The sequence below is a fragment of the Haliotis asinina genome, chromosome 13, assembly GCF_037392515.1.
Source record: "Haliotis asinina isolate JCU_RB_2024 chromosome 13, JCU_Hal_asi_v2, whole genome shotgun sequence".
NCBI lineage: Eukaryota > Metazoa > Mollusca > Gastropoda > Lepetellida > Haliotidae > Haliotis > Haliotis asinina.
Genome location: NC_090292.1, coordinates 54147275 through 54161140, shown reverse-complemented (window position 1 = coordinate 54161140; position 13866 = coordinate 54147275). Strand labels below are relative to the sequence as shown.

The 13866-nt window shown below is 37.6% G+C and overlaps 1 protein-coding gene across 2 annotated transcripts in view; it reads left to right on the top strand.

Moving 5' to 3' along the window:
- Positions 1-4293: 4293 nt before the first annotated feature.
- Positions 4294-13866, top strand: part of LOC137259734 (F-box/LRR-repeat protein 17-like) — a 31162-nt gene continuing 21589 nt past the window's right edge. Inside the window, exons 1-3 of one of the 2 annotated variants that reach the window (XM_067797335.1) lie at positions 4294-4475; positions 12118-13122; positions 13461-13572. In XM_067797335.1, coding sequence (XP_067653436.1) covers positions 12131-13122; positions 13461-13572 — 1104 coding nt within the window. In that variant the 5' untranslated portion in view covers positions 4294-4475; positions 12118-12130. The remainder of the gene's footprint in view (positions 4476-12117; positions 13123-13460; positions 13573-13866) is intronic. The other variant, XM_067797334.1, reaches the window with a different exon arrangement.

Sequence of the window (13866 nt, the reverse complement as noted above, 5' to 3'; positions counted from 1 at the left end):
TCTCCCCAAAACCAATTTGAAATAAACGCATTTTCCTCTCATGAGAATGTTATGGGTGATGCAAAGAGGATAGTTTGTAGTGTTATATGAAAGGTAAGTGTTATGTAGACAGTGTGCGTGAAAACTATATATGATATCCCTTATAGAAACCAACCAACACCAACGGCAACAAGTAAAGGACGATAATGGAGATCATTGCGGTGATGTACACCCAAGACCCAAAACCCCTCCCCACCCACCCCTTGTTGTAACGTTGCTCGAGTATATGCGAAACTCGTACTCACTCACTGGATCACAACCCTTGTCGTAGTCGCCATTGACCATCGCCTCTCAGCGGGCACCTGCTGCTCAAGTGTAATACCAAATGCTAAGAGTGAGAGAGTTAAAATTTAAAGTCACATCGGCATTACTTGTCAATTATTTTATACTAATTCAACCCTCTCTGAAAACGTCTACAAACAGTCTCAGTAAACAATGTATTCGACTCCACAACAAAGTAAGTTTGTACACACACATACAGACACTTTATTCAGTAATAGGCCAAAACTGGTCAACAATACATCCATAGACATATAGTTGGCATGAAGTTAGAAGTTTTACAGAAAAAATATATTTTTTTATAATAATAGTTATATAAAACTCAGCACATACATAGCCAGAAATGTACTCTTTATATCAAGGTAGGCTTAACAATAAAGATGTAGTTAATCTTCAGTTAATTTTAAGAATCATTTTCTTGAGAAAAGGCCTAAATCTTGAATCATTTTCTTGAGAAAAGGTCTAAATCTTGAATCACAAGGGGCATTGTTATATCTACCGGTCCTAGAAATAAGTTTGAAATTGCCACTTCTACATTTTGTCAAACAAATTGAGAATCGCTACTTACCAACTGAAAAAAGGTTAGAGCATATAGATTATCAGCACCAGGTGTAATGAATATACCAAATTACTCCATACTTTCGATAAGCTGATTAATAAATATAATAAATAATTAAGGGCTGAGAATGCAACCCTGTCTAGTACCTGTTCTACAATCAAAATGACTAGAAAGACCTTTAGATGTTCTGAGTCAAGCCGACAACCTACCACACATTGATACAAGAATGTTATACAATTTACCACCAACACCAAGTTTTTCTCAGACTTGACAGAAGAGTTTAATGCTTAACTGTGTGGAAGGCATTTGAAAAAATGTATAAACAGACAATGCAAGACACAAAAATAAATATTTACGGAGCTACTCTATTTCTTTTAAAATGCCTATAATTTATGAGAATTTATGCAAAAAAGACTTCTTTTAGTAAGAGCTGAGAACTAAAGAATAGAAAACAATACGTCGTCGCATTCAGACAACATCTACTTCCTCCAGACACTGAGTACTTCACTACTCCATGTTATTTTAATGCAATAGGTCTGAAAAAAGGTTTCATGTTCAGATTGCTTGTGTTTGTAGTTGGATGGTTCATTGCTTGTGTTTGTAGTTGGATGGTTCATTGCTTGTGTTTGTAGTTGCGCTCAGGAATATTCCAACTATATGGCGGAGGTTTGCATATTTAATAATCGAGTCTGGACGAACATTCACCTGATGAAGGAGCAAGAATTAGCTATAAAACGTTGTGTAAAGAATAAAGGAGTTGTCCATAAAACGGATTATGTATTCCTGTTCAACATATGTCTTATTTGGGATTTCACTTTCTTTGTTAAGTACAAATTCTAGTACTTTTTTGGTTGAGTCCCATCCGGGCTTCGACCCCGCACCGTCACAGTCAGGCACACAAAGTCAGTCACATAGCCCGCTCGGCGTCCGTTCAGCTTCTAAACGCCTTTGAAAAACGTAATGGTCATCATATGTATTTTTCTGTGAAGTCATGTTGCTAGAATCCCCAAATCTCGGATCCATACAAAAGGATAGGTTTGATTTAACAAGCCAATACTAGTAGTTTAACATAATTTCACATGTCGTCAAGAAATAAACTCACGTCGGACATATTTCCATAACTGATCCATGTGGAAACACTGCTAGCATGGTGGGAAACTATAGAAATTCCTGCACTGGTATTTGGCTCAAAAGACACGAAGGCGATAAGTCAGAAAGATACGTTAACAGGTTCTAAGTATGGGGTTTACAGAGTTGCTGTTTCTGAAGAAGAAACTAACAACATACCTGCTTGAACGATGGTATCAGAATGAACATCGTTATCGCCTTAATGCATCACGTGACTAGCTAACGTGTGCATAGGATACACCTATAGCAATTACCGATATATATTATTTAATCTGTACGTCCCCAGTAAATGCTTCATAATGCCTTTCTACTTTAGATTCTCCGCCTTGTTTGAATAAATCATGTAGATTGTTTCAAGATCACATGAATCTTTCGTGATTTCCCCTGCCTTTGGTATGTGAGCAAAGATGTATTCTGTACAAGATGTCGCCCTGAACAATATACTACTGTGTTTCGGTTTCAACTAAATTTAGTTCGTTACAGACGAAGTTCGATATAAGCATTTGGGCTATAATATACAACACCCGACTGCGACCCACAGACAGCTCGTTACATTATTTATTAGATGATTATAGCCGCAGATTATAAACAAAATAAAGCCCATTGTAAAAGAAGCTCTTTATATGTGTGTTCATTATAGGCGTCGTTCATTTTAGGCTCATCTACATTCGAGAAAGAACCTTCGCTGTGGTTAAGTGGATAGGATTTACATATATCAGTTTCGGACCTCTTAAATCTCTAAGGTTTGGGTTGGGCTTGTCTGTCATCATCAATTGTGCCAAACAATGCACTCGACAATATCTGTACACGTCTGTCCACGAAACGAACAACGTCTGCAAAAGGTGACATTTTGTTTTCAATATATCGAATATATCTTATACCTTTCATGGTAACGTTTGAATCAGTTCACTCGGGTGTTCTATTTCTCTCATGAGCTATGTATCTGTCATGGTGTTTTCACAGTTTGGGAACCAGCATCAGGAATCTAGAAAAGCTAGTGGGTGAGTGCATCACTGTCGTCTGTGTTTATAGCTGGTCATTTCAAGGCCTTGTCCATGTGAGAACATCAGCGGTCATCAAATGTTCAATATAGCTCACCTTTGATGAAATATGTTTGTACAGGAATCTTCCTTTTTCCAGTGCTGTCTTTTAGTGACAACTTTGACACACACACAGAGTTAAGTTACATTTATAATTTATATGGAAAATCTCACCCAAGTCTCTACTGATATCAAATATGTCAACACAAGTTGATAAAGTCACAAATATCCGAAGCTTGCCGAGGATGTTTTTACCTTAATCAACGAGTGTTGATGTAACTGATATTAGTAGACACTGGATGCCCTCTGATTTGTAGCAGACCGATGTCATATCATTGTGACATCATCAAGTTCATGATGTCATAGTGTTGTCTAGGCATTGTGCAAAGTCTACTGTCAACGATGTCTAAGAGATATCATCTGATCTCACACAAGCGATATATACTGTGGAAAACAGTTTTGGGTCTAGAATTTCAAAGCTGTCTAAACTCTAAGACATTCGTAAGTGCCATCCATTAGCATTAACTTACGACGATCTTAGCGCTAAGAGAGCTTCCAAAATCTAGGCCTTGCATGACAATTGTCTTGTATGTACAACAAATGCTTAGAATTCGACTAACAATTGACAAAGTAGCATATCGTTTACATTTTCAAGGCAGTAATGTTTAAAATTTATGTTAAAAGCTATAAAGCGCATGTTATTCGGAAGAAAAATGCTGAAATGTTACAAATCCAAAATCGCCCCACTTAGTGGAGAATGGCTAGCAAATACTCTAATGCTAAACATGCCATTTTTAGATTTCCATCTGTGATAGACTAGTTGTTTTACTGTCCTTTGATTATATATTATATTGAACGTTTATCATTAAAGTATCTTATATTTTTTAGTTATGATATGACTGAAACACTGCCTGTGTGACGCTGAATCTTAACTCACTCACTCACTAAATATTTAATATTGTGTTATAGAAATGAGAACAAATACTTTCAGTAACACGACAGATTCAGTTAATTTGAACATTATTATTAGAACGTTTCAATGTTTCACAGATCAAACATACTTAAAATTAACTTTTTAACGTTATGCTTCGTAGATTGATTCCTATGTTCAAAATATTATTTTTTTTGTGTAAGTCTGCCAACAGCATTTACACAGTTGTTTCTTTCACTGATTAAAATCAAAGTTTGTCGGGAGAAAGTTATATTAGCGATTTAAACTTCCCTGCGTTCGTTTTCACAACGGCTCACATTTTAGATGTTTCCCACGCAAAAGTTGATGACGTTTTCCACACATGTAATCCAGGTCCAATCCACATACGAAAAGTGCGAGTTACCAGTCATCGCTTTGAATGATTTCAAGGTTCCACTAGCATATGTGCACAACATCACAGGCATCCGGTATTGGCAATTACATCCACATGACCGGTAAGGTACGTGAATTTGTAGAATTATTGCCACATACAGCGAATAAAATATCACCGGAAGTTCCCGTCTGCACATCCATCAGTGCTGAATTTCAAGGCACTGGAATTTTTCTGTCTACTGATATGGCTGTGGTGGTCAAGCTGATTTTATGTGTTTTAATCCATTGTCAGTTTCAGGAGCCTCTATGGAATATGCTCACCAGCCAGGCAGGAAGGAAAGATAGGCTCACCCAAACACTAACCTAACTCGCGAACCCTACCCAAACCCTGACACCGAGTATTAGAGGAAAGGATTATTTGTAAACATGGTAAAATAGTCACAAAATAAGGTGGCGAACATATTCTATCATCTCACCAAGATTCAGTTACGCTTGTTGATAGTCAAACAGTAACGTGGGAGTAGTGCACTTTACCGGGCGCGCTTTTTCAGAATTTTTTCGCTGTGCTGGCGGGGCTCGAACGCTCTCAGCAGGGGTTGTGGGATTCTAATTAGACTAATTAGCGGACACGATACCTCGGGACCACCGGTGCGATCACAGTTAGCTAGTTCTCGTTTAACGGGTCATTACCCCACTAGCTCTGCGCATGCGCAGTGAATGAAAACAAACTATTATGGTTTGTTTTCATTTACTGCGCATGCGCAGAGCTAGGCCCCGCCTACCCATTCATCAAAGCGAGAAGCCACACCTAGGCATTGTTTTCAAGATGTTGTGCAGCCAATCCAGCGAAGCTATGATATATGATGACGTTTATCGTTTGACTTTCGATTCGTGGATGGATATATGGATATAATCGCATCTAAGGTTTGCCAACCCTAACCTTTACTCACTAACCCTAAGGATCTAGAAGGGGGGGTCCCTAACCCTAAGGATCTAGAAGGGGGGGTCCCTAACCCTAAGGATCTAGAAGGGGGGTGTCCCTAACCCTAAGGATCTAGAAGGGGGGTGTCCCTAACCCTAAGGATCTAGAAGCGGGGGTCCCTAACCCTAAGGATCTAGAAGTGGGGTCCATAACCCTAAGGATACATCAGACAGTTCAGTAGCTCTACAGCGCGAGCATTAGCGAGCGCTCAGCAGTCCCGGGTCGCGCGCCCGGTAAACTGCACTCTAGCCAGTAACATTTGTGATTTGCAAATTATCTCCAGACAGAGGGGTTCGATGAGGTGTGACAATCTGAAGAACATTCTGTCGTCTTGATAGTTCAGCAAGCTAAACGTCGTGTTCCTGCCTTGGCAGGAACACAACGTTTAGCTTGCTGAACTATACCCGGACCTGCTTTGATCACGTGATAAGTAAGTCAAGAATTTATGGAATGTGTTTGTTAATATTTCATTGACAACAATATTCTTGTCTCATGTTTGTGTTTGAGGACAAAACCAGCTCTGAATACTCAAAAGATATCAACTATCAACAACTAAGCGTATCAAGTGAACTTACATATAGATTGCAAGTATGCTAAGTAGGTTATTGTTTACATGTAAAAGACTCATTAACACAGACATGCATCTCAAATTGGTGTCTGCGTGCTTCAGTCAGTATTATCCAGGTATCAAGTTCAACATGCCACATAAAAGGACATAAATATTCATTATTAATCATGATGTGTGGATACTGTTGCCTTGAGTGTAACCTTGATTGTCATTGGTTGACATTGTAATGAGGAAAGGGAAATAATTCATCAATGACCTGAGGACCATTGATGTATTGCTTGACGTTATTGGTTAACAAGGAAATTTGCATACATCACAGACCTGCCATTCGATCACAGAGGCATGAGTGGCATGTAGAATGTCATAAACAGGCTTGAAACATAAACAACAGCGAGACAAGTCATCAATGTACTCTTCATGAATTTGTCAGCTAGTGATTATGTAAAATGTTACACTGTACCTCACATTGATCTTATGAAAACAATCATATAAACTATTCATATACTAGCATGCTTGTATCAACAAAAGACTGTTTGAGTGAAAGGTGAGTATCGGGAGGTTTTAAAGTTCAGCTTCAGAAAGCAGTACTACCAACAATTTCAGGCAAAGTAAAACTTGTTACTGTCATTGAAAAATCCAAAAATACCAAAAGGCATCAATTCACAACCATACCTATCTATGTGCCAAGTTTGGTGCAGAAAATCTGAACCATTTTAAAGTTCTGCTCCTGAAAAGAACACAACCTCAAGTTAAACGTATAGTTAGAGTCAAACTCGTTGACATGAAAATGAAAAAAAAATATATTCAGAAATCTGAAACTACCAAAAGGCATCAGATCACCTCCAGGCCTGTCTATGTGCCAAGTTTGGTCAAGAAATATTTAACAGTTTTAAAATTCTACTTAACATTGTGTGGCTGAGATAAATATGTTTTGGTTACATAAATATCATAGAAATATGTTTCAATCTATCTAGTCCCTGTCTCATTAAGTGCCAGTACAAGCTATATCACTTAAACAGTATGCACAAAATATCAATAGATCTACCCCAGCACTTACATAACACACCGGTAATTCATAATAGCCACTGTCACTCTAATGACAAGCACATTGTATTTTTTTCCATTATCCTGCGTCCTTATTGAAAATATTATGTAAGTCCCCTTGCCTGCAGTTCAACTTTATTTCATCAAACGGGTCAGATAATACTTTTACAAGTCAGAGCTGTTACGATTCACTTAAAGATCACATATACTGAAGTTGGGTACAAATACAAAATCACTTGTTGACATCGCTATATATGAAACCCCACCATTAAAACTACTCATTTTGACCTTTCATTAACTTAAATCAACCTTCTTGTCAGCAGTGCACAATTCTCAGCCGCAAACGAAATTTCAACCAATCAGTGCGGCATGTCTCCGTGACGTAATTGTAGGTATATAAATGAGGGTCTGTGCAGTATTCATCTACATTTTAGGGGTTAAACTATTTCGTTTACAGGTTTGTACAAACCTGAAATCGCGAAAGCTGTTGTGAAAAATGAAAGCTATGTGTTCTCACAATCTACTATCATTTAGTTTTGTCTCCTGCTTTGCCTAGTTTTCGAGTTCCAACCCTTGTTTTCATAGACGATTCTGTCAAAATCACTTGGTGTCGCTAGGTTGTAATCTGTGATAGGTTGTATAAACCTACACGTTATTTGTCATCATTCACTTGATGCTCAGTTAATGAATTTATAACAGGTATAATTCGTGGTAACACCACTTACGTTACCAGACAAAGGCCCCCATTTGGCATTTCTTGTGTCTGGATCGATCAAAGGATTAACCGATAACACGCTGATTAATTAATTACTTTTATGCGGATTTGAATTGGGGATTTGTCAAAAGGTAGTGTTTATGTCTGTACATTTACTAATCTATACTGAATACACTCTGTCGTGTCTGTGTCTATGTGAAAACAACACCCTTCTTTCAAAGGATTAACCACCAATACATTGATTGATTGTTCATTACTGGCTAACGAAAATACTTTTTAGAAAGAATGACGCACATTATGCAATTAGTTGCCAAGTGTGTTATCTTGGGTGATCAATGCAACCATACAGCAATGTGAAAAACCTGAAAGGATACATCACATTTTCGTATATTAGACTGTTAAAAGACACATCACTTGGGAAATCTGTAGATGAATTATATATCACTCATTTTTGTGGATATTGATGGGTACATTCCTCGAACTAGGTAATAGCCTGACATTGCTCCTATAACTTTGATTTTAATATTTGCATATTTGTTTTTATCAAGTTGTCGTAGCGTTCAACAGAATCATTGTTTTCGCCGTGAAGTGTAATGATGCTGACGACATACACTAGGGCCTGCGTGAGAATTATGATTCATATAGGAAAACTAAAAAATGTCTACATTATTACATTCCTGTTATACATTCGCAGATCGCTTTTTTTTATTAAGTTTCAAAATGCATACAAGTATGATTATAAAATAATTAGGATTATGAGACCAAGTATAAAGACGTATATTGACAAGTGTCTACATACTGGTGAGTGTACGTTACAAACCAAGTAAATTTAGCAAGTGAAGAAATTTATCGCGTGGTATTTTCACTTCGACACCGACCTCGCTTAGGTTATGTTACAGGTTGTTTCATGCAAACTCCTTTTGGTAATGATTCAAATACATATTAAACAACTAGTAGAAAGTAGTTTTGATTTTCTAACTTGATGAAAACAAACCATAATCTCATTAATTCAAATGGATTTGACTTCACGATTTTCAAAAATAGTGGTGCCCTGTCTTAAGATGAATGGTATTTAAGTTTGTTTTCACCGACTTACAAAATTACAATTACTTTCTACTGGTAGTAAAATATGTATTTTATTGATGGACAATAGGATTTTGCATGACATTGCTTATAACATAACAATTTCACTCTTGGAATTGAGGTGGAGGTCAATATAATATTGCTTGCAATATAAATGTCACTTCGACCACTACCTTGCTTCCTTGGAAGAAGTCCTTATGTTAAAAGTTGTGTCATGCAAAATCCTTTTGGCCATGATTCAAATGCATATTTAACTACTCGTAAAAAGTACTTTGGATTTTTTAACTTGATGAGAACAAATCATTATCTCAATAATTCTAACGGACTTTAGCCCGTGACTTCATGATTTTCAAAAATGGCGACGCCTTGTCTGAGGATGAATGCTATTTAAGTTAGTTTTCACCGACTTACAAAATCAGAATTACTTTTCACTGGTAGTAAAATATGTATTTTATTGATGGACATTAGGATTTTGCATGACATTGCTTATAACATAAAAATTTCACTAACTAGTGGTGTTCCAGTGATCGATTATATTTATGATCAACAGTTGATTGATTACCATTTTCCAATGTAATGATCAGTTGCAAAATTTCATAATCAATTGTCGCTAATAATTATTAGAAAAATAGTAATGAATACCATACTCGGACCACAAGACAAAGCCAACGGTGCAGTCACCGATAATTATAACTTCTATTCGTATTATTCACAGATATCACCATAATATTTTGTCTACTCATGCCTCGAAATGAAGTGTAGTTGACAGAAAATGGATATGCATACATATTTTGTTTTGCTAAATGTCATATTTATTGTATCTCGCAATCACAACAAACTGGTAGGTGTATTTCATCTCATTTCATGCGTTTACAACTTTCCCTCACCATGTTCACGAGGGTACGCTTTTTGCTCCAATTGCGATAGCATAGATTCCAATTTCAGATTATCCTCAACAACGCAAACTGACAACCACCTCATAATCTGTGGAGGCCCTGTTTACAGTAACATCAGTGAAAGCGTATTAAATGGCATGCTTCTTTCACTCATTCCATGCACTTTCAACTTCCACTTGCCATGCCTTTTAGGGGCCAATAACCTTAGTATTAATTAAACATATTTTATATTTATAGAGCAAAACCTGTGAGCAAAATGCTAAGATATACACTAGTCATAGATCACTGCAGCAGAATTCATGCTGTTATGTTGGGTATGTTTTGACTAGATTTCTTTGTGCGTGGCTGATTACTATTTCAAACTTGACATACAAGACAAACACACATGGTTATGTTTATGCCTGCATATAATACAATGCCTAGCAAGTCAAATTAGAACTGAAAGGCAAAATAATCTTATCTAGTGATGTTCAACTACAGATTCTCTTGTCTGTCTGTTATCTAAAACTATACAATGTCATTTTCTTGTCCCCAGAGAAAGGTTTGATGAAAGTGTCACCCATAGATAAACCGAACCCTTCTACAGATTGCTATTTTGGTCCTTAAAATTCGTCTTACCTACGGTAATGTATGGTACATTTGTGTAAAAAGTGGGTCAAATTTGGAGCAAATTGTGAGGATTTGGTCTGATAGTGTAAAATCTACAAACAAATTAACTGAACAGTCATCTTTTATATATCTTGGCAGTCTGTCAGTATTTATTTTTGTGCACACTCTAAGATTGATCAGTGTAGACTTGGGTTGTTTGTAATCTTGTAAAATCTTGCCTCAAATGACAATTAATACTTATGAAAAATATTGTATTCAGGAGTGTTTTGGTTCTTGTTAATGCAGAAAGAACACGTCTAGGCATTGTCACGTTTTTAACAGAAACCAACCACAAAAGCTGACATTTTTCATTTAATGCTCACAATAATAACAAAATTGAGAAACTGACAAAAATTCAGTATTGCAGTATTGTAGAAGACTTAAAATGCTTACCAGGGAATTGCACAAGTTGAAAAAATATTTAATCCTTAATCAGTGTAACTGATTGTACAGTCAATTATGAATTTTCAACCCAATCCTGTATGTGAACTCTGAAATCATTAATAGTGATACTGATATATCTATTCAATGACACACTGATAAGATATCAATCATAAAAATACCAATATCCCTAAGTTATTTTGTCTAGTATATAAGAAATGAGATTATTATTATTATTATGATGGTGTGCATTACTTACTTACATTGATCTTTGAAATAAATGACATAGTGACACTGGAAAGTCAACTGGACACTGGTGCAGCTCGATGTACAAATTTGCTTGGGTGACAGAAAAAATCACTGACCTGAGATATCAGGCAATGGGTTATTTACGACCCTGTGATATACCAGTAATACTGTGCAGTTCTGGTAAGCACACACATCATTAGTTGTGTTCCAGTGATTGGTACAGGCGGGTTGTGTCAGCAATAATCAAAATCATTCGGAAGAAGCGTAAAAAATAATATTAATTGTCAACATCATATTGTCGATTAATCAGGATTTTGTTATTTTAGTATACCAGTCTTGAATGAAGTAAACTAACCAATAGATTTGATGAACATTCATGGACAAACATTCCCTCAACAGCACAGGTGCCCATGTCATTGTGAGGATTAAAGATTTTTGTTAAAAACATGAAAAGAAAAAATATCTTTAATCCTTGCAATGACACAAATGCCTGTGATCAACAGAACATGGAAAATTTTAACCATTTTTATTGTGTCTCTCTTGCATGCGTGCACTTCTTCGCCATATTAGTTATGGGAAATATTAATTAGAAAAAGGGGGGGAACCCTTAAAATTTGTGGTTACATTAAAAATGTATGTTTCGATTATTATTGATAATCAGTCACCACAGGGCCTCCAATAATAGATAGTGAATTTGATTTCGGATTCCCAGCAATACACATCATTACACGCAAGAGTGTTCTTGCAAGAGTATTCATTATAGACCATGCTGTTGTATTATTCGTACTTCAACATGTGACATAGCGCACAGGCCATGTACAGGCGGGTTGAGTCAGCTATAAAAGTAAAATGAAATATGAATAAACAAAAAAAGTGAAAATATTGAAATTTCTGGAATTCGAAAGGAGGCTAAACAAGCTCTGCACATTGCTAGTATGTCTATTTGCACAATGATATGTATTATGTATTGCTGTAAGGAGCTCGACTTGATATACAAAGTTTATCATCAAATGTTTTTGGTTGTCAGAATGTCAAATAGGACTACAGATTTTTTCACTTTTGGTTATTGGCTGTCAGTTTCTAAAAGGATGTGGCCAACCCTCCCTGGAAATACAGCCTGCAGCACTGCTGCAATTGTTTACAAAAAATTATTATTATTTTTTAAATTTTTTTGTTATTCAATTTAAATCTTTTTTTCAACAGGCAGCTCTTTCAAATGGACAACGGTGACAGCGGGAGGAGACCAGACACAGGCAGCTGCATGGATGTTGCTGATGAGGAGGCTGGACCTTCCCAGGCCGTCCCTGTGGTCGCAGCGAGATGTGAGACATGTAGACATGGGGAGGACATGGACATTGCCCCATGTGAGACTTGTCCTTGCAAGAAGATGAGACGGGGATTGGGACCGTCTCAGAGGAGGATCTCCAGTGACGAGGAGGGTGATGGTCATCCTCAAGACAGAAGCCAGCCTCAAGGAGGTCAGCCTCAAGGCAGAGGCCATCCTCCCAAACCCATTGGACAGGACAGTGTGAAGATAGGTCGGTCTGGAGTCTATGCTTTAGCTCAGTGTGAAAACCGAAATTTATCAAATAATTCCGTCTCCTCAGCCATTTGTTCAAGGGTTCCTCAGAAGGAGAAGAAGAGTGCTGTGACCTTGAAGGCGAGTCCTCTGAAGAGTTATGAGGATGACACCCAACACTTGTCCAGTTTCAGCCGCTTGCTACACAGAGGAGGGACAGGGGATACAAACATGAACTGTAACTATGGCAACAAGAACATGGCACCATTCTTTTCATCCAGTGTTGTAGGTGTTGCTTCCACAAGCAGAACTTACACAGACAATTCTGTTGCCATGCAGGCAGGGGTTTCCTGTTTCCATGGCAACAGTGAGGCGGATGTGAGCCAGATTCTCCCCTTGTCTCTGGTTGTGAATATATTCCAATATCTCTCCATGCCAGACTTGTTGTGTCGCGTGTGTCGAGTCTGTAAACCGTGGCACCAAGCTGCCCATGATCCATCTCTATGGCGACATATCTATTTGCCAGTGTCGTCAAGGGTTACAGACAGTATCTTGAACTGGTTGACATCTCTCAGTGACCGTGTGTTGACTCTGGACGTGAGTGACAGCAAGCACACAACGTTCACAGATGAGGGAGTTATACAGATCCTTCAGAAGTGCCACTATATCCGGACACTCAAGTTAGCCAGGTAAGACTGTGGGAAGGTGTGATGTTATACTGATTCTTCAGAAGTGCCACTATATCCAGACATTCCAGTTGGCCAGGTAAGACTGTGGGAAGGTGTGATGTTATACAGATCCTTCAGAAGTGCCACTATATCCAGACACTCCAGTTGGCCAGGTAAGACTGTGGATATGTGTGATGTTATACAGATTCTTCCACTATATCCACATGCTGCAGTTGGCCAGGTGAGACTGTGTGTAAGTGACTTTTAGGTCTACAGAAAGATAAATCTTGATACGAAACTTTGTACTTCTGTAATTTGTGTTTACTTTTGTTATCAAATTGATGTTTTTTTTATCTCAGGTACTTTGTGTTCTCGGACGATGTGTTTGAGTCTGTAGGCAAGTTCTGTCACCTTATTCGCCACCTCAACCTTGACGGCTGTTTCTCCATCTCTGACAAGTCCATTGTCGCGGTGAGTAAATTGGCAATTGACTCTACAACAGTTCAAAAATTGACTTGCCTGATGGTGTGTCATGACAGCTGAGCTCACCTTTCTCCCTGGTGTTTATTTTTTTTAATGTTATGTGACTACCATGATAAACTGATCACCTCATGAGTGAGTGAGTTGTTTTTTTTTAAGCTGTACTCAGTAATATTTCAGCTGTATGGCAGTGGTTTGAAAATACAGTCGAGCACTTTTGTCTCAATACTCATGGGACCTAAGGATAACTTTCAAGTTGCATGAGCTTGAAAACATCTGACCTTC